The sequence below is a fragment of the Diabrotica undecimpunctata genome, chromosome 5 (genome assembly GCF_040954645.1).
Source record: "Diabrotica undecimpunctata isolate CICGRU chromosome 5, icDiaUnde3, whole genome shotgun sequence".
Taxonomy (NCBI): Eukaryota; Metazoa; Arthropoda; class Insecta; order Coleoptera; family Chrysomelidae; genus Diabrotica; species Diabrotica undecimpunctata.
In genome coordinates this window covers 162,424,694-162,452,080 of record NC_092807.1, presented here as the reverse complement: position 1 = coordinate 162,452,080, position 27,387 = coordinate 162,424,694, and the positions used below count along the sequence as shown (strand labels likewise).

General features: G+C 33.3%; 1 protein-coding gene across 4 annotated transcripts in view; it reads right to left on the bottom strand.

The window, feature by feature from the left end:
• Positions 1-2,321: 2,321 nt before the first annotated feature.
• The window catches only part of LOC140442068 (tyrosine-protein phosphatase non-receptor type 11-like), a 92,233-nt gene continuing 67,167 nt past the window's right edge, over positions 2,322-27,387 (bottom strand). For 3 of the 4 annotated variants that reach the window (XM_072533137.1, XM_072533138.1, XM_072533139.1), the window contains 9 exons: positions 25,547-25,712; positions 24,736-24,912; positions 22,180-22,330; positions 20,666-20,930; positions 20,420-20,573; positions 20,118-20,319; positions 18,397-18,548; positions 17,024-17,253; positions 2,322-8,388 (listed from right to left, as the gene is read on the bottom strand). In XM_072533137.1, the coding sequence (XP_072389238.1) occupies positions 8,280-8,388; positions 17,024-17,253; positions 18,397-18,548; positions 20,118-20,319; positions 20,420-20,573; positions 20,666-20,930; positions 22,180-22,330; positions 24,736-24,912; positions 25,547-25,712 (1,606 nt within the window). In that variant the 3' untranslated portion in view covers positions 2,322-8,279. Of the gene's footprint in view, positions 8,389-14,008; positions 14,118-17,023; positions 17,254-18,396; positions 18,549-20,117; positions 20,320-20,419; positions 20,574-20,665; positions 20,931-22,179; positions 22,331-24,735; positions 24,913-25,546; positions 25,713-27,387 lie in introns of all 4 variants that reach the window. The other variant, XR_011951060.1, reaches the window with a different exon arrangement.

Here is a 27,387-nt window from a genome sequence, read left to right as displayed (position 1 = left end):
AAGGATTACAGTATATTAAAATAAGATTACAATGTTAGCGAAATGACAATATCTATATGGCGCAGTATATCTGACAGTCTTTAAGAAACATTATCACATTGTTTAAGTTACTAATAGTAAGATTAATAACCAAGAGTGACGGATATGTCTTTATCCAGTTTATGTTGGTTTCGTGTGTTGGTATATAGCTGGCACTCAACTAATATGTGCTTGACGGTAACACGGGTATTGCAAGTATGGCACCAAGGAGGATCGCCCTGACTCATTAGATACCCATGTGTAAGACGGCAATGTCCAATTCTTAATCTTCTTATAACAACTTTGTCTCTTTTAGAAAGTGCTGGTAGTTTTAAGGAGGGAATTCGATCTCGGTTACATATTATGAAGGTACATATTGAGCTCGTTCTATCCCAGAGGTTTTGCCAGGCTCTCACACGCATTTGTTTGATTTTATGTTGCAAATCGACCTTAAGTTTAATACTGTCTATAGGTACATCAGAACGGACTGCCTCTTTAGCTGCTTGATCTGCATTTTCATTTCCTGCAATATCTACGTGTGATGGTGTCCAAATAATGCTAACTAATATGATCCTATCTTCTAATTGGTCGCATGCGTTGTTGATACTTTGGATTAATGAGTTTTGGTTGAAAATATTATTGATGGATAGGATGGACGATAATGAGTCAGTGCAAATTGCGATGTTTTTGCATTTGTTGATTGGAGAAATAAGTCCTTTCATGATAACAGATAGTTCGGCTGTGTAGATGCTACAGTGATATGGAAGACGGTAGGTAGCTATAACTTCTTTGGTGGTAGTGACAGAAGAACCAACCTGCTCTTTAACTTTCAAAGCGTCTGTGTAGATGATTGAGTCATACTGTTTGTTTTGGATGAGTTCCAGAAAGGATAACTTTAGATTCGAACTAGGAGTGTCTTTTTTGTTATATGTTGAAAGACTGGTGTTTATAGTGGGCAACGTCCATGGTGGAGTATTAGAGGATAATATTGGAATAGTACTTTGTATAATTATGAAGCTGGTCTGGGTTTATTTACTGTTATTGGTTGGGTAGTGTTGATTAACCCATTGACTGGAGTATTTAGATTAGCTGATGCTTTGAAAAAGTAGGAGAAAATAAGTCACTGACGTCGAATATTGGTAGGCGGTTCGTTAGCTTCGACATGAACACTTTCTGTGGGACTAGATTTAAAAGCACCAAGACATATTCGAAGGGCGGTATTCTAAATGACATTGAGGCAATTTAGTTGTGAGTTAGGAGCTGTTGACTGGAGGTTGAAAAAGCGTATCAATGTTGTTTATGCTCATTAAGAATAGAGTAGTACTTAGGACAGATTCTTGTGGTATGTCATTTTCTGTAATATGTGTTGCTGAGAATTTTCCGTTGGTAGAGTTAGACAAAAAGTTCTCAAGAACAATTTCAAGAAGTTGGACAATTCCATTTTCTGTACTGTCTCTAGGATTACCGATTTCTAAACTGTCATATCTAATGCGCTCTCATTATCGAGAGATACAGCAATAAGGTCCCTGTTGCTGGCGAAGGCATGTGCAATTTCAGATTGTAAGATAATGAGGTTGTCTAATATACAGCGGTTTTTCCTAAATCCTGATTGGGCTTTATCAAAAAAACATTGCTTTTTAAGATACCAAACAAGTCGGATATTGAGCATCTTTTCAAGAGTTTACACAACGTGCACGTCAAAAAGATTGGTCTGAAAGAGTTTACTGTGTAATACAGTGAATCAGATTTATTGATTGGAATTACAAGCGACTGTTGCCAAGAAGAAGGAAATTCTTGGATTGTCCATATTTATGCACTATATATGACTGGAATTTGTCGCGTAGGTTTTTGTGGATGTTTTTGGTGTTCTAAGGAAGATGTTGTTACCTTTCGTTTTGTTGCTAAAATATTCAGCAATTTTTTCTGAAATTTCCCGGTCATCTGTAATAGTTTTATTTTCTTGGATAAGTGCAGGAATTTTATATGATGTGTGTTGTCCTTTCATTTGTCTGATTTTATTCCAAACTTGAGAGGGATCTGTTTTTTTGCATGAATCCTTCTTGAATTGTGGATTTTTAAGATATTTTGTAGAGCCGTTAACCTACATAAGCTTAGTCCCCTCCATTTTCGGATCTTCTAGTAAGAGTGGTGAGAGTGGATTATGAATTTTTAAGGGATCTTCTAAGATTGAAATTGCCGATTGCATTCAAAAGATGCCGATATAATTTTTTCGTATATTCATGTAAAAGTGTTTTATTATTTGGAATAACACAATACACACCCACACAAATAAAACTCAAATATATAATAATAATTTATATTACCTATAACGTAAAATGTCAAAAATCTTTACATTTCTAAAATGCGACAAAATATAAACAAAGCTGACAAGCTATAAAATCATTAGCACCGTTTAAAGTTCAAAAAATTGTATTTGTTACAAAAGATTTTAGCAGACATTTATTGTTTACGGTCGAAAGAAATGAAAATAGTAAATATAAAATATTGTTTTGACATAAAAATATATTAACACTGAATTTGGGCTTGAAAAATAATTTTTTGAAGGTAAGTTTGTCTACATATTTAAATGTCTGCTCTACTTTAATAAAATCACAAATAAATAATGTTACAACGTATAAGACTGTCCACGTAAGAAAGCCTTCACACTGAAGACCGAAAAGAAACACATAATTTAGCAAAAATAGAAAAATACACAAATATAATACCTAAACATAAAACAAATCACGATTTTAAATCACAAGAAGAGCGCAGTAAAATCCTAATAATAAAAATATTGTTCTTTGGAAGAATTCAATCTAGAATTAATACATTTGACATTTGTGATCATAAAAATCATACAAAATTAAAAGTGTCCGAGTCGGTAATAGACAACATTTGTTTCGTCCCTTGTATGCGATGGTCAAGTTGCCGCATCATGGTATTTTTAGTTACAACTGAATGACGGAAATGATTCTGACAGAGATGATGCCGGAAGTGATGAGGAAGACCAGTTCAATTACACTTCTCAAAATATTCTCCGAGGTACACTATCTCAAAGCATGGATATTAACAGCGGTTTCTCGAAAAAATACAGCAATTGAGAAAACAGTGCTGTCAAATACAACTGTGACTGAAACACGAATCAGGAAACAAAAGCATCATTTATACTAAATAAATGGAAACAACAAAATTTGAAGCCAGTCGATGTGTTTAAATTATTTTTGATGAAAAATTCATACACTATCTTTGTAAAGAAATGGTAAAGTACGATTCACAAAAATCCTGCCCTTTTGTCTTTGCCCGTTAATGATTTATATAACTACTGAGGCATTCTTATTCTCTCTGGATGCCTTCTATGAGAATGTATTGGGAATGTCGAGGGGACTCTCACTCACATCTAGTTAGTAATATTATGAGTCGAAACAGATTCACAGATTTTTACACTTTAACGATAATACGTTATACCAACAAACCAATAAAGCGCTCAAAGTTCAACCCCTAATTGACCATCTAAATTAACGTTTTTATTATTACCTCCAGCGAGTGAACGAAAGTTTCTCAGTGGACGAAGCCATGGAGCCGTATTATGGACATCATTCTATGAAACAGTTTATTCGAGGAAGATCAATCCTTTACGGATATAAATTCTGGTGCGTTGCGACCAATAAAGGTTACCTTGCAAAATTTCATCCCTATACTGAAACTGGAGATAAATTTCAGGGTAACTCGTTAGGAAGTTCCGTAACCGAAAAGCTGTGTACAGGGTTTTTACCTTAATCTATTATCTATATTGATAATTTTTTTACATCTTTACCTTTACTGGCAAGGTTGAGAGATCAAAAGATACACTGTATCGGTACAGTTAGAAAAGACAGGATTGAAAGAATCCCACTCAAACAAATAAAAAAACAAATTTGTGAAACTTCCCTCGCTTTACATAGCGAAGAACATCAGCTGGAATAACAATAATGAAGTTACTGTGGCAATTAATATTTCAACTCCAGAAATATTTACTATATGAAACTATAACAGATGGTCCAGAAAAGATAGAAAAATTATAGTTGTCCCTCAACCAAAAGCTATACAAATGTATAACAAGGGAATGGGTGGTATAGACTTATTCGATAAGCTAAGAGAATGGGGTAATAGTCAATATGTGGCTTCTTTTGTGGAGGCTCTGCTGACAGCTTCAGATATTCCAACGCCACGTGGAGTACGTCCAAAATCTTCAAAAAAAAATTGTTGCTGACGAAATTCGTTTGGATAATGTGAGTCATTTGGTGGACAAAATTGAAAAACCGAAGGTGCGGTAAATGTGGCAAGTGTACCAAATATCGATGCATTGAATGTAATGTAGGACTTGATCCCGAGCAATGTTTTAAATATCACTGTGCGACTGCGCACCGAAAGCGCCCGATCCAAGAAGCAATGCTGGCGCCAAGATCGACGCATACCCATATACCCATCCAGAGATTTATAAAAACCGCTTCGATGAATAATTATTTTTTTAAGTTAATCTAGTTTTGTTTTATAGATTTTATTAAAAAAGTTTATGTGAAATTACTCCACTATAACCACATCTTGAAGAGCTTGAAAATATTTTTTTCAGCGAAACAACTGTTGTCCATTAGACACACATATGATAATTGTATAGATAAAATTTTTAGTAACTAGTACTTACTTATATATAAAATCACTATCAAAAAATATAATGAAAATCTAGAATATAATTTCAACTTTTGTTCAATAATTCTTATACACAGAATAAACTTCAAATCGTTATAAGCATTGTTCAGTTCCAACTCCACAGTAAAATCATTCAGTCACTTATTTCTTAAGATTTATGGAACTGCGTCCAGTAATATATAAAAGAGGTAGTATTTTGATTTTATTCTGTATATTAACAAAAAGCTAAATAATTTTGTACTGATTAAAATAAGGCAAATATAAATTTTGTGCCACATAAACAATAATGTACAGTTTGTGCCAGTCAATTCTAAATATTTGTATCTGTACCTGTAGACCACTGAAAGAACCTCCCACTTTCAAGATGGCCGCAAGTCACATGACCACGCCCACAGCTCGAACGGCTTAACCCCTTACCGCGTAGTGGGTCATCTACGGCACAATACTTAGTTTTATACCTAACCGTTAGAGATCGACTTTTATTTAAAGTATTTATGCATGACATGTCCATATAGAGCACATATTTCGTACAACCTGTAATAAATTCAATGTTGGGATATTATATATGATCAAACTCAGATCCAAAAAATGGTACATGCGTATATTTTTCCATATTATTGATTTGATGACTGCCAATGCGTCGATTCTTTGGAGAAGTGACAATGAGCATAATAGTTTATCTCTGACATATTTCAAAATGGCAGTAGCAGAGTGTTTATGCAAAGTTAATAAAGCTGGTTTTATTACAAAAAGGGGTCGTCCTTGTGGAGGTACGGAAAATTTACAAAACAAGAAAAGAAGGGGTCCAGCACCCGATATTGCAATGCAAGATGTATGAACAGATGGATTTGGTCATCTTTCATTATGGTGTAGTGAAAGGCAAAGATCCAAATATCCTGTGGTTCAAAAATTCTCATAAAGTTATATCCTAAAGACAACTTTAAAACAAAATGAAAACTTTGCATTGTCCACTTTATATCTGCATCAAAAAACTTACAATTGCTGGTACAAACTGTCTAATAAAAATATTTTTAAATAATTTAAAATTTATAATAGATTTTTATTCACATCACATTTGATTTTTTTTATAACAGCAACTAAATATTTCTTTAATCTTTCGCATTTATTCATCAGTTCTTCTATATTACATTAAAATTTATTCTGTAAATATTTATTGTTAACGTTTTTTAATACTATCAACATGTATAGCTCAACAATTATAGGTTCAAAGAACAACTTGATTGGAGACAAAACATGTAAAATGAAGATTGCCTCACATTAAAATTTGATCGACCCTCGTATTTGGTGCTAGTTTCTATACGAGGTGCGATAAAAAAGTAATAACACTTCGTTTTTCATACAGACTTGGAAATACATATAAATTGAAGATTGTCCCCTATTAATATTTGATTTGGTTGTAGTTTCAATAAGAGGGTACGTCAAGAAAGCAATAAAACTGATTTTTTATACAGTGTGTCCAACTCATCCACATCAAGTCCACATCATATGGGAAAATTTTTTATTAGTTTTATGAAAAAAAGTTCTGCATGTTCTAAAACCTAAAATACAAGCATCAAATTCTCAATTTTTTAGTCATATGAGGTTTGTCAAAAAATATGAACAAAAAATTCATACTTTTGACAAACCGCATATATGACTCAAAAAACTTTTTGATAATTGTATTTTAAGTTTTAGTGCACGCAAGACTATAGAGAGATATAGAGAATCACTTTTTGTCATAAAATTTAAAATAAAAAAGTTTCCCATTTGGTGCAGTCTTAATTGGGCACATTTTACAAACGTTTGGAAATAAACAATGTAAATTGAAGATGGAATCCTACTAATCGATGATATTTGACAGTCGTTTATATACAGGATGTGACCAAAAAGTAACAATACGTCATTTTTTCAAATGAAAGATTCTCTCACACTAATATGTGAGTAAATATTTTTGCAAAATAAAATATAAATTTTGTATTTTACAAGATAATACTTCGGGCTAAACGAAAAGATAATCCTAAATGCGGTCCTGTTAGAGACTTACACCTGCCAATGTTCACATCTCCTGCATAGCTTATTGAATTTTAGTATATCTTTATAAAATCATGTTATTGGCTCATAGATCCATTTCTTTAAGCGACAAAAATGAAATATGACCAGGGGACATGATATCATACGAGCCCCTTCCCATACGTGTTGGCCCACCTATGGAATTTGCAGTTTAAGTCGAGTACCATAAACAAATTATACTCTGCATGTTTTATAAGTTCCCATATTAATTAAAATGGCATTTTTATTAATATTTTAAAAACATTACCCTTATGGTTTTTTATTGATTTTCAACAATAATGCCCTGGCTATGCATTCACTTATGTCAACATACGACGATTTTTTTATAATTACTTTAAATTGAGAGGTAGCTATGTAAAAATGACATCAAAACAATAATATTGTCAGTTAATGTCAAATGTATTTTGTAGTATTGTGAAGCTTTTTGCCGTTTGTGGATTGTACAATGGGTCGAGGTAAAGTTATCGATGAGAATATTATCGACGAGCAAATTATATGGAGTTAAGCGTTTTATGGAGTGACGTTATTGGAAGACACATTTCTAGATCAACATATCACCGAGAGGCCCACAAATTAGGATTTGGTACTTACAAAGTAGGTTTTATAGTTGAAAAAATTAGTACGAATTGTTTATAATAAATTTCATTTTATTTTAGGATAAGGAAAAGCCATTTTTAACATTACAACAAAGGAAAAATAGACTAAGATGGTCAAAAGAGCATAAAGATTGGATTCAGTCGAAATGGGATTCAATACAATGAAGTGATTAGTCCAGATTTGAAGTGTGTGTAAAAGACACTAGGAGTGGCGTCATTCGCAGGAGAAATGAAGCTTTCCATCCCGACTGTCTGAAGAGAAAAGTCAAATGTCCTGCATCTGTCATGATCTGGGGCAGCATGTCGTCTAAAGGTGTGGGAAAGTTACATTTTATCGATGAAATTGTAAACACGGACAAATATTTGGATATTTTAGAGGAATTTCTTTTACCGATTATGGAACACCGTTTAACATCAGCGGAAGATTTTGTCTTTCAACAGAACGGCGCAGGTTGTCATACCTCAAAAAAGAGTTTAAAATGTAAAAGAGTATAAAGTATAAAACCTATTAAATTTTAAAAGCACAGTCCAGTACTAACACAGCCGTTTTCTTAGACATATCTTACCCCCATGTTACTTGTTACTTCCTAATAAGAGCATAATTACTTCATTATCGCACCTCGAACAATTACTATACGTCAGTAATCCACATTGTTCTATATAAAGCGTTTTTGGTTCTATTCTATGCAGGCACCACGAAAGAGCAGAGGAAAGACAGTAAAATAAGACGTAAAGAAATATTGTTAGTTGCTTTCAACTTTCGCAACGTACGCACTCGAACGACAAAAATATATTTACCAATGTGGATAATTTAAATGTCTCTTATAATATCTAATATTTTAGTTCTTTACAACAGCACATCGGGAAGGTATAAGTATAATTGGAATAGAACGCGAGCGAGCTTTTCGGTCACGAACCCTTCCTCGGCGGAGGGGGCGGAGCGGTACAGCCTATGGATCCGGTGGGATTGCCGGGAATGTTTTCGTAAAGTGTCGGTTTCAGCAAGTCATCGGGAGGTCTGTAAAAGAAGGTTTAATTATAAATATGATAGAATGCGACGAAACAAACTATTTTATTAATGTTTTAGCATCGCTAGTACGAAAGCAATACAAAAAGAACTAACATACGATAAAAATATAGATATTGCGTTGTATGTGAGTAAATTTGTGTAATTCGTTATGTAGAGGGGCATATTATACACCAGAAGGTATAAATATATGTCGCTTTTAACTCTGTCTTCGTTCATACCATGATATGTTTCATCTTTATTGATACTCGACAGACGGTACCTAATTGAAGACAGAAAAGTAGGATTCTCAAGCAAACATCACATTCAAGCTCAAGCTGCGACGTAGCTCCATCTACTTTGAATAAGAGAAAATATAAACACTTTTTGTATCTCTGAAATATATAGCAATCGCTAAAATATCTGAGAATAGCCCAATCTTCTTCTTTTGCTTCTTCCTCTTTATAAGCAATTCAGCTTGTTCATTGGCGGATTAATATCTCTATAGAAGGTTGTCACTCCATCTTTTGCACGGTGGTCCGATACTTCTTTTGCCGTTTGGTGATTTATCTCTTGCTATTTTGACTACACGGGTCTCCTCCATTCTGCTTATGTGGTTATTTCATTTTTTTTCTATTTTGTGTCCATTTATTTATACACTGTACGTTACATTTTCTTCTAATGTCTACACATCTCTTTCGATCTCTCAGCGCATTTCCTGTAATTCTTCTCAGTAATCTCATCTCTGCCATTTCTGGTCCTGGTTTCTGGTGGCTGTGTGGGTCCTGTTTCTGAGGTTAAATCCTGTTAAATCTGTGGACCAGTCTTCATCTTGGACTATCAATATTTCGTCGTCTGCGTAACAGAGTATTTTTATTTCTTTGTTTCCCATTCTGTATCTTCTTTCTTTGTTAAAGCTTTTGATGATTTCATCCATGATCAAATTGAAGAGAATGGGGCTCAATGAGTCCCCTTGTCTTATTTCGCTGCCTATTTCTATAGGTTCTGTAAGTTGTCCATCTATTCTGACTTCCATTTTGTTGTTTTGGTAGATGTTTTCGATAGTTTTTGTAATATTTAGGGGAACTTCTCTATTATACAGAAGATGGATTACATCTTTGAGTCTTACTCTGTGAAACGCTTTCACATTCAGACACAGAAATGCTGGTCTACTATACTCTAGTGATTCTCACTAATTTGCTTTATAACGAATATTGCATCTGTACACGATCTTCCACTACAAAAACCCTCTTGTTCATCTGCTAAACTTATCCTCTGATTTATTAGCACTGGTAAAATTTTAGTTGTAAGTTTTAGGGTAGTATTTAACAAGTTTATATCTCTGTAGTTTTCTAGTTGTTTTTTATCTCCTTTTTGAATAGTAGAATTAGTTCGCTCGTTCTCCATTCTTCCGGTATTTTATTGTGTTTTATAATTTTATTAATTAATGTTGTGAATTGTTCTGTCATTGCTGCTCCACAATATTTCAGTAATTCATTTGGTATCCCGTCTTTACCTGCTGCTTTTCTGTTCTTCAGCTTTTCAAGTATTTTCTGAACTTCCTGTACATTTATATTAAGTTCTTCATTTGTGGTAATTTCTAGTGTTTTTGGTTCTAGCGTCGTTTGTTCTTCCTCTGCATAGAGCTTTTTTAGGTAGCCAATCCACGTATCTTTTTTTATGTGTTTTGGTTCTATTAGTTCCTTTACCTCCGTTAAAAATCATGTTCTATTTCTTTCGGAAAGCGTTCCTAGTGATCATTTTTTATTTTATTTTTTTTCTGTCTTCAAGAAACAAATTTCTGTAGTTCGTTTTTTTACGACAGCCGTGCTCCGCCTATGATGGAATAGACTCCAATCTAGTAAACGGCGCCGGATATTCATTCCGCCTATAGAAGTTTCCAGTGAAGTCTAGAGCCAGGGTCGGACAATATAAATGCTTGAAACTGAGTAGTAGTTGGTTAGTTTTAGTTACAAATTTATATTGTTAAGTCTGAAATTCATATCGTATCGTGCAGACAGTAAATAAATCATATAAATTAAGTAGATGCGTTCTAGTTTTTCGTGTTAGTTTAAATGAATTAAAATTGTGGTAAAAATAACTGTATAATAAAGACTCATTCAAATAAATGTAAAATTCTCAATACAATAGACATTAGTAAAATCACGTTACAGTTTTATAAAAAGCGGCTATTTTATAAGTGACGCTAAAACACTAATAAGTTTAATTATAGTTATTCACAACATATTCAAACAATAACTACACCAATCTTTAAGGTAAATATAAATTATAGGCATGCCAAACTTTTTAATAATATCTTACGTTTATGTATTATAAAAAAACAAATTTTTAAGAGATTTATTTAGACCGTAAGTTTATAAGTATGAATGTATACCAAAATTAGTGACAATGTGTAGATGTTAAGGAAAAAGTGCAAAAAAAATAACGAGAATAGGTACCAACTTTTGATTGATTTTCTTTTTCTATAGTTGCATTTGAGATTACTTTTTGTTCTTCCTATCAGTACATTCACTAAGGTTTCTATATGTCTCTGTTACCCCACCATATTTACTATAATGTACTATGAAAACTTACGGAATCTGTCATCTCACTATTCTGTTTTTCCCCACTTATTTTCTTGCCTTAAGTGGTTTCTGGTCAAAAATACTTCATTCATATATGAAGCTTTAGTTGGTACAAAATAATAATTATAGTACAGTCAGGATGGTATTGCTTTTTTATAAGTAATATTTGACTGTGCTCCAGCTCAAAAAGTTTTCCAAAATTGCAGACCTTTATTATTCAACCTTTTATCTTGAAGTACCTCGGAAAATATCATATCTACCATACAAAGTAAAGATAGAAGATTGATGGAAGTAAAATTTGTTAACGATTAAATTTTTTTAATATTTATTAATACCTGCTTGTGCAATTTGGTAGAAAAATTACATTTAGGGTAAATATATCTATAGAAAGAGCGGAAATAGAAAGGGTTCAAGGATGTTTGGGTATGGGAATAAGAATCGATAAAGAAAATAGTGTGATTGACTTTGCAATGACAGTGAATAAGTTATTTATGAAGATTGAAGACCTGTCTGTTACCTATAGTAGCAGAGGAAAGGAAAGCCAGATCGATTTTGTGCTATGTAGAAGAAACCAACTAAAAGACGTTACCAACTATAAAGTAATAAAGGGTGAGTGTGGATACGAAGATAAAGATGAGACGAAAAGGAAAGCAAGTAGGTGGTGGATGTTAAAGGATAAGGATTTGGAAAAAACCTTCAAAAGTAGAGTGCTGCTAGAGTTTGAGGAAAAAGATTTGGTAAATGACTGGTAGAAAGCCAACATCAAAGTTGTGGTACGAGCGGGAGAGGAAGTGCTAGGTAAACATCTGGTAATGGGCCTCCTTGGGACGAAGAAACTTGATGATGGAATGATAAAGTGCAACAGAAGGTTAGGGAGAAGAAAGAAGTATGACAGATCTAAAAGAGGGGAAGGTAAGGATACGTACAAAGTAGTAAATGGGGAAATTAATCCCTTTGAAGCAACTGCTAAGGAAAGATCGTCTGCAAAGCTGTATGAAGAATTATGATAAGTATGAGACAGCATTGCTACAGCAAGGGACAAGTTATCAAAGAACTTGGAGGAAAAGTGTTAAGATCCGATTTTTATCCAAGCAGGATCTATCAGTGCCAAAACTGCTTTGCTCTTCAATGTCAGAAATATTTTTCAATCCTTTCTTTTAAAACTCCATACAACTGGTTATGCTTATATATCTATAATTGCTGCAAGTTTTTGTACACCGTTTCTTCCTTTATATTATACTGATAAATGAGTAATAAGACATTTATTTAAAATATCCGCAAGTTTTTCGATTAGATGATCTGAACCATAGTTTACCAGTCCTATAGGTATGCCTCCAGGTCCTGTTACATTTCCATTTTTCATACCTTTTGGAGCTTTTTAAATTTCTTTTTTGGTAATCATTTGTGTTTTCCTTGATGTCCAAATTTCGTTTCTTACCATACATTCTGGTCTATCTGCCAGTTAGCAAATTGTTGTAATAATACTCTTCCCATTCTTCCATTTTTATTAACGATACATTTGGTAGTGCAAAGAGGGGAAAGCAAAGCTACTGCTAAGGAAAGATCGTCTACAACACTGTATGAAGAGGTATGAAAGTAGGAGGGTTATACAGCATTGCTAAAGCAAGGAACAAGTCATCAAAGGGCTTGGAGGCAGAGTTTTAAGATCCGATGTTGAAATAAAGCAACGATAGTATGACTAGTTTAGAAAGTTGCTAAATGAAGAACAACATAGAAAAGAGTGTCCCAAATAAGAATGTAATACCGAGGATAACGAGAGATTAAATAGTCGAAATTTTAAATAGAAGAAGAAATATATAGAACGAAGAAAATAAATAGAATGAAGAATGGTCAGGCAGTATGACCTGATGTAATAACTACTGTGTAATGTAGAAAATGAGGAGTAAAATATATGAAGAATAAAGAATGCCCACTGCATGGATAGAGAGCGTGATGGTATCACTGTATAAAAATAAAGGGTACATTAGGGGCTGAAGAACTATAGAGGGATAAAGTTATTATCGCACACAATGAAAATTTGGGAGAAAAATGTAGAACAAAGATTAAGGAGAGAGACATTGATAGGAGACATCAGTATGGTACAACAGTATGGTACAAAAAAATACTGATGGCACTTTTGCATTTTATTGAACAACCTAACAATTACAATTTAAACCAGGTTGGGTTGAAACAATTTAAATAAAGTTGAATTCTACAAAATTGAATTGAATATTCAAAAATCACAACAATAATATTATTTAGCATTATACTATGTATAATAATCTCTGTCGCAAAATAGCACCAACTTTTTTACCAATATTCACACTAAAACTTCACCGGCATCCCAGGACGTAGGGATTATGGTTTTTTACATAATTTTTTTATTATTTTATGGCATTTTTCTTTTGCACGGTTCTTATGGCCTCTTTAAGAAATTCCCCAGACTCATCTAATTACCCGATTTTAATTTTTCAAATTGTTTTTCAAACGAAGAACTTTCCACACAGCGAAGTTTTGAAAATTTTCGAATTTTCTAAAAATTATTCTGTCTGGAAAAGATTTTTTCGTAAATATTCATTTCTGCGCGAGAGATTTTTTTTTACTTTACTACAAAAGCAGCTTTTGATACTAAACTGAATTGTAAACAATTTTACTTCTATCCATAGATACTTTCCGAGATTGTAAGGTCAATAGAAGACAGATTGAGTCTGTAACATCGATTTTTTGTTCTGAAACTTTTCCAACTAGAGCATACTTAAATTCTAGTTATAAACAATCTGTCGAAGACATTTCTAAAAAAATCTAAGACTACAACCAACTTTATTTGCATTTACAACTTCAAAAATGTTCAATTTCATCCAAATCAATGTTTAGTCCCTCTTAAAAATCGAATTTCCATAAACAACTCGTCGTCGTCTCCCTCCAGCATTAGTAAACCACGAACAATTAACACAAAAATGCAAAAAGTATATACATGAACGATAAACTTTAATAATTGAAAAAAATTTATGAATATGTACGTTCAGAATAGTTTGGTGTGCACTTACGATAGATAAACGATACTTTCGGTCTTAGCCTGCCAGCGATTCGTCAGAATTGAAAAGGAAACGAGCGGATACGAGGAACTACACGACACATTCTACTTCTAACTCTACCCTGTAAAAATATCCCAACATATATTTTAAATAAAGCATGTAAATGACGAGAAATGACTGGGTGATAACTGAAATCGAGCAAATTATGGTTTTATGTGAACTTTTTATGTATAACCGAGAGAATAATTTTTAATTATTCGATTTTATGTATCAAAAAGATAACCGACGAAAAATTGATCGAAATTATGAATAAAAATAAAATCTAAAAGCAATAAACCACAAAGAAATAATTTAAATGTATAAAAAATTAATTAAGTATTTATGATAAACAATAACATGCATTATCGTTATAAATTAAAGTTGCGCATGAACTGCTGAATTGCTCTAGGTGTCAAGTTTTTCCATAGTATTGTGTAGTTTGTTTTTAAATTTTTTGAGACAATGCTAAAAACAAATATCACAATTTATTTTAGAAAGTGACTCATGTTTTAATTATTTTTTGTAGACCAGTAAAATCGGACGTTTGCCCTATAGAAAAAAATATTTTTGTTCTGACAAAAGGAGAAAATGTAATTATTCTTTAATAAACAAATTAGAGGATTATTGCAGAATCTGTTTAATCTATTAAAAATTGACAAAAACCTGCTTCTGACTGTTGAAAGAATATGCGTTGAGATAGAAGAGGTCTCATTTTATATGAAATCAATTTCAATAATTTGACTGGTCTATTTTTAAACTGTTCAAATGTTTTGGCAAAGATTTGGGTTCAGAAGAAAAATGTAACATTGTCAGCGTGGATGATTCAACTTGAAGTTATCTGAAATGTTGTAGTTAATATCTTTCTCTAATGCTAGATAATGTTTGCAATCAACAACATCATCGCAAATTACGGCAGTGTAACTAGCAACAACGCCATTGTTCGAGTAGCAATTTTATTGTCTGTTATCTGTACGTCGGTTTCAATAGAATTGTTTGTAGTATTATTACTAGTGAAGGAGCTTTTACGTTTACTTTTTGTGAATTGTGAGTAATTTAGTTTAATTCAATTTGGTGACGAATAATAAACATGACTGACAGTAGTATAGTGAATCGTAAATAAAAAAGAAACGTCACAATTTAACAGACGAAAAAAATATGATCGGAAATGTATTTGAGGGACTTAGAGCCAGAGAACAAAATATGAATTTAAGCGATGTAGTATTTTTACAAAAGTTTCCGAAGCTAGTGTGTACAGAGTAATTAAAACAGACGATGAAACAAACGATATACTTTGAAGGTTGAGACAAGAGGAAGGAAACAAATAAAATTGGATAATACAACCAAACAGGCCATTCGTCGTGTAGTACATGAATTTCATTTCAATTACCAACTATACAAGAATTGCTTCTTCTCTTCAATCTAATGAAAATATTCCAAAAATATCAAGACGTGTTTTGTTACGTACTTTACGTGAAATGAACTTTAAGGGTATTTCAAGAGAAAGTGGAAAAGGACTAGTACCCTTATTGAAAAATAAAAAATTATTTTGTGGCGCAGAAAGTATCTCAAGCAAATAACAGAATTTCGAAGAGATAAAAAAACATACACAGATGAAATATGGTTAAATGAAGGACATACTGTGACAAAAATGTGGCATGATTTAAATGTGAAAGCAAACGACAAGGTTTTCTAACTGGTTTGTCGCCAGGTTTAAAAGCTCCATCCGGAAACGGAAAACGCCTTATTATTAGCCATATTGGTAACGACTCGGGATTTGTTAAACGAGGTTTAAATGCATTTGTTTCTAAAAAGACGAGATTAACATGAGGAAATTGATGCAAATCATTATGAAGAATGGGTTTCAGATATTCTGTTAAAAATCGAACTAGGATCTGTTATTGTTATAGATAACGCTCCATATCACTGCCGGCGTTTAGAACAGTTATTGTAGTTCAGTTAATTGTAGTTCGATTGCCTACCATTGTGAGTTAAACCCGATAGAACGTATGTAGGCTAAAATAATATTGAAATAGCAAGGAACAATGTTACTTTCAAATCCAAATATGTAAAAAATCTGCTTAATAGTGCCTTCAGCAATGTGATCTTATAGTCGTGGATAAAATGTATCAAGCATCTAGTGAAAGAAGAGCAGAATATGTGGAACCTTGATAACTTCATTGAAATTACCATGGAACCAGCAGTTGTGGATCTAGGCGAAGATACTATTGATGAATCTAAAGATGACATAGATGGCTCAGATTAGATTACGTATAATGTTAGTTTTTATTTGAACATATTTTTAATATTTTATGGAAATAAATATTCAGTTAAGGTGACCCATTTATTACTAGTACTGTTTCGTATGAAGAATTGTTTAAGTACTTAAGTTTCAGTTTTACCTGTGCTAAAAGTTACTAGACGATCCTTTTTCTAATCTTAAGGAATTAAATTTAATCCTTGAATCAGTCATAAATTTATTAATTTAAACGGATAAAGAGCTTTTCCAAAATATATATTTAACAAGGACTAGTTTTCTTCATCTAAGGCATTTATAAAATAAAAAAATATTTTTTATGACAATCAATTCGTTCTAAAATCCTGATTATATTTTTAATAAAAACCGCAATATCAAACCCGCAAAGACCAACATTGAAAATATGAGTCACTTTCTACAATTTGGATACTGTTCTGTATATTAGTCTATTTATTGCTCTATCCACTGGAACCAAAGTGACATATGAGCTTTGTATTACCCCACAACATATTTGTTATGTTTTTCTCATCCAATATAATGGTTTTCTCAGTTTTCATCTGTCTTAATTCCCCATGAATATTTTCTACCATATTTTCGTCCATTTTACAATAACATATTACATAATACCTTATTTGATGCTATGGATCCCAGACAATAATAAAAGGATCACAAGAAGTTATAATTACAAATATCGCTTTTAGATTTTACAGTAAAAGCACAAAAATAATCTATACCTTGGCAACGAGATCTCCGAGAGCGTCCTGGCCGGCTTCTTGCTTTCCTGTTGCCTTATAGTCACGGTATTCGGACTAGAACAGGGAAATGTGATGCCGGTTGTGCTCGACCGATTGTTGGGCGAGCTAATTCCCCCAAAACCGCCGGGTGTGGTTGGAGACAAACAGTTGTTCGCTATATCATTGCTGTATCTAATGTTTGTATATTCTCTTCCGAGTTGCATAGATTTCTAAGGGATAAAAATAACGTACATTATAAATTACAAATATTGCTTCATAAATCTGAAAAATAATTAAGTCATCAAAAAAATACAAAAGTATTAGGTATTCGGATGTTTCCAGTATACAAATCATTTCTAGCGAATCACTTTGCTGAATTTATTTCAAAACAATCACTTTTAAACGTATGTAATTTATTTAAGCTTACAAATCTTCAACAAACACTCATCGATTTTTTTTTATTAATTAAAAACTGTTACCATTTCGGGAACTTTTACTGAAGTAAAAATACGTGAAATGGTTACAGTTTTTAAAAATCTTCTAGCAAAAGCTTGCTGTTGCTTTGATGTATTTAAAACAGTATATGGCATAGGAGGACGATTTGTTACTCTCTGCGTTTGAATTGGTAAACAGCACAACACAGCGTTATGACGTTATTTCGGCCTCCCATGGTATCCTATGGACCAACAGAGAAATAAATCTGCAGGAGTCACAAATAACCCCCAAGAACCCCCTAGCTTAGCAATGTCAAAAATAATCATAACCATGGCAACATTGAATTTGAAGAGAAGAATAAACTTAACACGTTAACTGCCGCATCAAATCTTTATTAAATCGAAATAAAAAAAAAAACATTGTGTAGAGCAAACTAAAGCCATGTCATATCAGAAAAATCTGCAGGAGCCACAAATAAACCCCAGGAACCCCTAGATCAGCAATGTCAAAAATAATCATAACCTTGGCAACATTGTCTTTGAAGAGAAGAACAGGTTTAAGACGTTAGCTGCCGCATCAAATCTTTATTAAATCGAAATTTACAAAAAAAAAACATTGTGAAGAGCAAACAAAAGCCATGCCATATCAGAAAAATCTTCAGGAGCCACAAAAACCCCCAAGAACCCGCCAGATTAGCAATGTCAAAAATAAGCATAATCTTGACAACGTTGCCTTCTAAGAGAACAGACTTAACACGTTAGCTGCCGCATCAAATCTTTATGAAATCGACATAAAAAAAAACAATATGTAGAGCAAACAAAAGTTGTCATGACAATGAGCCGCCGCGGCGGCAGTTAGCTTCTTAACGAAAAAGAACTCGTATAGCAAACATTTATTGATACAAATGACCAATCAAAGGAATAAATGACGTTACTTACTTGTTCAGCCTTCATTCTTTCAGTAGTTGTTTCTATATGATGTTGTACCGCTAAATAAACGAATTTGTATTGTGCTTCAGTCTGTACCATACCGGAACGTTGAGATCTCACCATTTGGATTGTACGTTGAATGTCTATTTCACAATCAAGACCTAAAAGGCAATATTATGTATCAAAACAAAAATCATGTCTTCAGATCGTGATTTTGAACATTAGAAGCATGAATTTTGTTTCGTATAACGAGGAATGGTTTTAAAGTTGTAGCATTTGTATTGCAACTTCGTCTGTTTGTTTGTCCCTGGTCATTCCAGGCCATTTTGCAGCTTGTGAGACGCATTTGTTTGTTTTGCAGTGAGTTTTGAGTCCAATTTCAACCCCAGAACTTTTAAAGGAGATATATTATTCAGTGAAATCAGGAAAGAAAAGTCTATCTTTCCATCTAGCAGGAAGATTCTTGTAAGCTGCGTCCATTTTAAATAACCTAGGAACCTTCTTGTGTGGTTTTCTCCAGGAAATCCATGTAACTACCTTTTAAATCTCTTTTTGTAGTACCCTTCTCCAGTTACAAAGTAAGTGGTGTTTCTAATGCGGCAGGGCATTATTGAAAAAAAAAACGCAATAGGCATGCACAGGAATATTTCATGAAGCTTTCAGGACTTAAAGTGTCTTCCATGGGCGCTTTCCTTGCATATATTCTTCTCAGTAGTTAAAACCAAGTATTTGCAAGCATGAGACTTTCTTCTCGACAGAATTAAACCGACTCTTTTATAATTTCTTTGGTCAAACCAATATTTTAAAAGATAACTGAAGTTATTCCTTTCCCCACGTACGGAAACTTACCATTGTCTTTATGTTAAATGTGATATATAATTTTAAAATGTCATATTTCACATGAAATTCACGTTCTGAACGTAATATTTGTTGTGAAACATAAAATTTTATGTGAAATGTAACTTGGAACGTCTCAATTTACTGTCAATTTGTGGCATTTGCATGATTTATGAGGTGGGATGTGACTTTTAAGTGAAATATGACATTTTGAAATTAAATATCACGTTTCACGTAACATTTCTCTTAAGACTGTCACCTAAGTTTGAAGTTCTACGTGAAATGCCAAATTTTAATATAAAATATCACGTTCGACCTAAAAAATCACGTTCCATTTCACATTTTAAATAAAACGTTACTTTCTACGTCAAATCACATTTTGACAACAAATATCACGTTCCAAGTCACATTTTACATCAAATGTCTCGTTCCACGACAAATGTATAATAAATTTCATAGTTTGACGTAGGATTTCGCGTTCTATGTAAAACATCACGTTTTTTGTCACATTTCACAAAGAATTTAAGATGTTACGTTCGAAGTCAAATTTTGGCGTAACAGGAAGTCTTACGTCGCAATTCTGTGTGTCGTTCAGGCATTACCAGAAGGGACCTTAAGGTTATTTTTTTATGTTTTCCTAGAAGAAACAACATGGACCGCCTCCTCCAAATAAACAACACTGTCATTGTCCTATTTGCTCGCAGCTCAGAGATATCTTGTCACTAACATTCTACGTCACCGACAGGCATGATAAGGCGAATACTCGAGATATTTCTGGACATTATCAGGTACAATATAAAAGATACTTTACGCCAGGAATAATATAAAAGTATAATTAAATAAAGTTAGCTCAAGTTGTTGTAAAAAACGTTATAATATGAAATAACACTCACCGTATTTCTTCAATTGGTCTAAAATCATGTCTATGACTATAAATGTGCCTGTCCTGCCGATACCGGCAGAGCAATGCACCAATATAGCGCCCGGAGGTTGTAGGGGGGACTCCATCTGCAGCGATTCCTGTCGCTTATTGACTTCGTGCAGGAAATTCAAAACACAGCCCGGGTCAGAGGGTACACCATGATCTGGCCACGCCTAGCAACACCAAATTGTTATTAATTATTCTATTATTGATTTGTGTAAAGATTTGAAGATATATAAATACAAATTACATCGATTGTTCGAAAGGTCATACCTGAAAATGATAGTGGTACACCTTCCTTTCACTATTCACTCCCTCCATAGTGACTAAAAATTCTCTTAACGTATAATGAGGTGTATGCGACTCCATAAGTGTCCTCACTTTACTTTTTCCATATTCTTTTGTACAATTCACGTCTGGCCAATATCTACGACAAAAAATAAATATATATACATACATGTTTGCATTGTTCTTGATATTCTTTCAATAATTAATCGTTTCTTCATATAAATAACTCACCTTGCACACTTATTCTTCCCTCTCTCCGTTTCTTTGGTTGTCATAACGATTACTCGACAATTTTCCTGCCAGACCATCTGCCAAAAATCGGGAATCGTCGAAGGTAGGCAACCCTGCGTGGCTATATACACTTTTCCGCTAGGATCGCTTCCCAATTCGGAGCCAACGGTTTCGTCTACCTTCCATCTGATATAATTGGCATTGATATAATCGCTTCCTGAAACTTTCGGGTCTACATCTTTCAGCTTCACCCGAGTATCGTCGACTGGAAATTAATAAAAACTATATTTAAAGATAATAATCGGGATAATAAGGTTGACTGTTAAAAATTGGCGTAAAAATAAAAAAAAAACTAAAACCACAATATTTCTCTTTATATTTTTCAAGGAACTGAACTTTTATATACTAATTGAAGAGTAATTAAATCACTTTACAAGTCACGTAACAACGGACGAGCGGACAAGCGTTAAAATATAAGGTAGCGAAATGGTTTTGAGTCTGGCCAGCTATACGTCAGTCTTTCAGGCCGAGATCTTTGCTCATAAAATAAGAAATAAGGCTTACATATCAAGCAGCGTCAAAGGCTTTGGAAGTGCTCAAAGTCAGCAATAAGCTGGTTTTTAGATGCAAGAGAGCACTGGCTGATGTAGCGTTGACCAATACGGTTAACTTGATATGGGATACACAGTGGTGAAGGGAATAAACGGGCTGGTACCCTGGCAGGACAGAGCTCATCAATTCTGCCTGTGGGACCTCAACCTTTGATTGGAATGTCCTTCAGTACTAGTCAAGGTAGTCTCAATGAGCTTCTTTTGCGGATATTGCGGGACTTTTGGGCTAGTGGTGGGGGTATGACAGGTAAAGTTCTACATAGTGGGACCATCCAAAAGTCTTACAACCCAACTTCTCTTTCTAAACCGTAGAAGATGCTCTCTGGTGGTCAGTATGCTTGATATGCTCAACACCAATCAAATTGCATGACGTCACTTGTTCACAAACATTATTAGTATATAAAAAGTAAACAGTATTAAAATCTATATCAAATTGACCTAATTGAAGCCACATAAAACATAAATAACTCAATTTTTAGGCATTTTACTTGTAGTACTTGCAAACTGAGGCACCGCACTACATTCATAGTGTTTAGAATTCGTCTTTTATTGTAAAATGTATACGAAAAAACTTTATATAATCTTATATAATAAACTGTTAACCAGTATTGGAAACATGTGACGTCACAGAAATCAAGTGATAGGTATCGCCTTTTGGAGCGAAACTAAGAAGGGAATATAAAGTAGACTGATACCACTCTTTGGGGCTCAATGTGAATTGTGAAGGTGAAACGCTTTGTTCTATCGGTTTGACCAGCAATCCACACGCAATTATTAAAAATTTGTGTCATAAATGACGCCAATAATAAAAATACTGTGTGACTTTCCACAGTAATCAAAAAACAAACTATAATGCCCTATAAGCAAAATAATATTTAAGTATATAAGATTCGGTATACTTACATGGTAATATATTCTTATATCTATTCTTGTTTCTATTTTCTGGCTTGATTCCCTCTTTCCTCTGGTACAAGTGTTTGAATTCTTGCTGTTGAAGCGATTCGAACTCTTCCCAGAAACCAGCCTTCCCAAAACTGTTTGGTCCATTTTCACTCTAAGAATTACGAAAATATAATTAATTAACGGATAAATTTTTAAGTGGAGAACTTCGAAAATAAACGTGAAGGTGATTGAATCAAAATTCCAATATCGAGAACACGTTCACACAGATATAAAATACACTGGTCGGCAAAAAAAGTGGCCACCCTATATATTTCCGAAAATAAAAATTCATTGGAAATTGGAAACAAAAAATGAAAAATGGCCATTACTGCTTGATTCTTGAAATAAGGTAATATAGAAACCAATAACAAACAATAAAAATTACGAGTGAACTTGAACAAACTTGTCTAATATTGGGTATTATGCCCTAAAACTAAAACATCAATAACCGTTTGCAGACAATTTGGAAGGGAAAAAAACAAATTTTGAATAAAATTTTGAGGAATATGTTTATATTCTTCACGAAGTATGTTTTCAAGTTCTACAAGACTTTCTGGCATGCCTGGTTGACTTCTAACCCAACGACGAAGTTCATCCCAAAGGTGTACGATAATATTCAAATTATGGCTGCAGGCTGGCCATTCTAGAGTATTAATTTAGATTTTACGTATCACCCACAGTTTTCCCACAATATGATACTGGTTTATTCTACATTTTAATAATTTGAAAAAGACAAAATACCGAAATAGATTAAAATGATACATTGTTAGAATAATACCTTTTATCTAATTCTTATCTTGTAATAGTATAGGTCTGTACAATCATTTCAGGAGTCAATGCTTTTGTGTTTTCTTTTTCTTTTTTCTGTTAAACTTCTCAAGTAGCTTTGACTCCTATGCTAGCCCCTCTGTTGATCTCGATGAAGTGACCAACAACAATCACCCATCATGATGGTGTTCCAACGTCACTGGTATCGTTTCTCCACCACCTTGATGTGCTGGTGGAATCGTTCGCCCTGTTCTTCACTGACACCACCCAGATTTTCAGAGAAAAAGTCAAGATGGTTACGCGAAAAGTGGATTTTAAAGCTCATAATCACTACATTGTATTTTATCAAATTAAATCCACGCAGCGAAATAAATACAATATTTACTTAGAAATAGATAGATTTAGACAATTGACGTGACCTTCAACTACACTAGCGCCATCTACTTTGAGCTTTCCAGATTAGCTGTCATTGTGAAAGAATGGGTGGTGATACAGCATTTTTAGTATGATTTTCAGACTCAGCACACTAAAATACATAAGATAGAGGTAATTTTATCAAAAAAGTTTTTTCAACGTTAGCCTGGGTAATTTTTAGAATGTTAGAAAGCGCTAGAATAGAAAATGAGAACAGTTTGGCGTAATACAATAATTTTTTTTCGCTCTCCGTTTAGCTCATATAATAGAACTGCTAATTTCAGTGACAGTTTTTAAATTATTCGTTTTTATAAAGTGAACACGTTTATTCATAATTAAACAGTTATGAAGATAACGAAGCGTAACAACAACTTTTTACATGTTTAATCACTAATAATTAGGTAAAAGTTTCGTCTAGTATGTAAATGACGTACAGAAGGATAAACAGTCTAATTGTCGCACAATACTTTTACTTTTAGTAAAGCCGTTTCGCAAATTTGAATTTACTAATGAGTATTATGTTAAAGTGAAAAGAACAATCATCAACATTTAACAAAAAGATCATACGGATAAGGAATTTTTCATTCATATCAAATAGAAACTTCACAAAAATGATTGTTGTGTCAAATAAGAGAGTTGACAAGCAGTAACATGGCGTTCAGCTAAGAATAGATAAACGAGGATAAGTAGAAAAGTCGAAAATTGCTTGCCTTGCCTTTATCGAACTTTATCGAACACATCCAAATAAAAACTCACCATGAAAACTCATCAAAACTCATCAAAAATAAAAGGAAAGCCAACGAAGTATTTTTGTCCCTGTCCTTAATAAAGCATAACATAATTTTCCGTTTAATTTTTGATATCGTAAAACATTTCAATTTCCACTTCGGAAATCGTTCTCAAAATACAAACATTAGTAAATTAAATAAGTCAATAAACTTACTTTAACCTTTAATTGTGGATTATTCCCAAAATAGTAATTACTTTAAATGTCACAAGAAAATAGCTTCAGAACAATATCGTACAACATATTAAGATAGGGTGTATGAGGTGGATATTGCAAGTAATGCGGATAGAACAAAATGACCCAGCTAGAAAAACTCTCCTTGATAGACCCATTGGCCAGAGAAGAAGAGGAATACCTAGAACAAGGTTCCTTGGTAACATCGATGAAGACATGAGAAATATGGAAATACGTGCTTGGTGGGGAAAGACGATGGATAGGGACGATTGGAGAGAAATTCTTGAGGAGGCTAGGACCCACTCTAGGTTGTAAAGCCAGAATGACGATGATGAATTTTCCGTTTTCTTTTCAAGTGACAATAATGTTCTCACCTGTAATTGTTTCACTCTCGAATGTATTCCGGAAGCGTTGATTCGGGTAGCGTTAAACGGTTGCTTCAAATGAACCACTGTACCGGACGTCTCCACCATGGGGTTCCTCTTGTAATGCTCTATCAAATCGGCCAGACTGTTGAACTGTTCACCGCCTCCAACGTCGTACCTGTTATCCTGCACGTATAGGAAAAATGGTATCAAAAAAAGAAAAAAAAGTAAAAGATTAAAAATATTAAATACCGCAGTAAAATTAATTTTCCAAGATGAGAATCTTCTTAAGTAACTATTCGGATGGACCATCAAATTATTTTCAAGGTTTTCACTCAAATAGTGCAAAAATCTGTAGTTATGTAGTATAAAGCTACAAACAAGGAAAAATCGATTTTGTGGGCCATATCTTCATCAATATTTATCCATCAACTCGTAAATGCAGACAATTTCCAACTGCTTCCGAATGTATCCCACGCCAATTTTATTCACGGTTTGCCCGCCACTTCGTGGACCACAGTGCTTTATAAAATTTTGGAAATTATTTGGTAATAAACGTTGTAGTTTATTGCAATAATTCACCTGTGTGACTTTCTGATATTACTCAGCAATTATTTTCAGCATTTACTAAGTCCATTACGTTTATTTTGTTTATTATCTTTCAGTATGAGTTCAGTAGATTTAATGATCCGAAAAACCTTCGAAGATATTTAACGAAGTCTTCCCTACCGAATGTATGTAGCATAAATCGGATTAAGTATCCATTCCGTATAACAATTCCAAAAAATTTTAACAAAAAACAAGAAATTTTGACACTTACCGGTGTACACCTGATCATCACGTGAGTTACTTTATCGTCAGTCCTAACAGATAGTACAAAATCTCCTGGTTTCGATTGGCTTTCTCTAACTAAAAAACTACCATTTTTACCCCTGTCTAATATAAGCTTCTCGGCTTCCTTTCCAGATAAATGTCCATGAAACCACCTGAAACAAAACAAACGACATTTACTATCCTGCTTTAGAATAATCTTTCTTTGTTATCTGCTGTAATTAATGAGAATAAATCACAATTTTAATTGAAAATACTTTTCAGAGCGAACTATGTTTGGGTTATTAAAAAAAGTAGGCGGTACAGTAGACACGCGCGAAGCTTCATATTATGATTTCTGTATTCTTAAATTTAAATAATGTGTTTAAAATTAAATAAAGTAATTTTATTATTTATTTTATAAAAAATTACTCTGATTCATTCAAGTTATCATGTATGTTATATATCATATATAAACTGTAGAACTGTGATTGGATATTTTGAATATGCTTTACTGCGGGGAAATAAGCGGAAAAGAGACCCTCTTCGAGACCGTGACTAATCCAGATATCTGACAAAGCGTATCTATGGAGCAGTGAATGACAATGGAGTGTGGAGAAGACGTAGAAGGATAAAAGATTTTACTATGGCTTTAAAATGTTTGTATTACGAAGACTATTCTCATCATCTTCTAGTTTCATGACCGTTATCAATCGTTGGATATCATGTTGACTACCATATGCGCTATCGTGACTTTATTGACAGGAGCTCTAAATAATGATATAGACGATTTTCCGTACCATTGTCTTAAATTTTTCAGCCATGATGTTCTTCTACCAGGACCACGTTTACCTTGGATCTATCCCTGAATTGCGTCTCTTTATTATATTGACCAGTTATGTTGTTTGGTTCAGCTGTCTAAGGACCTTCTCATTTCTAAAACTACTGTCTTGTGACATTTATATGTATCTGTTCTATTTAATGGAAATAAACCATAATTTTAATTGAAAATATAAAAATTGTTATTTATTCGCATTAAATAGAGTATATAACTACCAATGTAACCAAAGTAACCGTTTATATTTTTCAACAATAATGTCGTATCTAAATATTTATATGCAGTTTTTGACAGGAAAAATGTGTAAACATTGCATTGGGAATTTTTTTCCATATTTATTGACGTTCTCACCACAGATCTTCCCATAACACAGCAAAATCCATTATTCTATTAGAAATAATAACAGACCTGTTCTAATTAATAATCAAAACAAGTGTGAGATTAGTTTGTTTGCAGAATGTCAACCAGTTGTAACGACAACAACAATCATTTGTATGCCACAAATTGCTAGTTATTATACTCATATGACGGCAAATATAATCTATTTTTACTTAATTGCAATATTATATAATACTCTGAAGGAGAATCTTTTATAGAATATACGTAGTTAATACATAATCAAAGCCTATTTGAAATGGTGATATCCTGTCACGTAGAACCAGATGAATCATTTTGGTAAAAACAAAAGAAAAAAACGAGAAATGCTCGTAAAGTAATATCGAAAAGGCGGATTCATATTCATTAAGCTTAAATCAATTTTAAATAAAAATTTTTATCAATATCTTACATGGTAAGCGTTGAACTTAAAAGAGGGAGAGGCAAATTGTTTGCATTGAAAAGACGAAGTGGAAGAACAAAGAAGGAAAGAACTAGGTCAAAGATACAAATTGTGATATGTAGAAAAAAGTAACACTAGGAATGGGGTTGGTTAAATTGCTTATACAGAAATAAAAGCGAATGTAGTAGAAATGTAGAACAAAAACTTTGGATGGTGAAATAATTGCGAAAAGTAA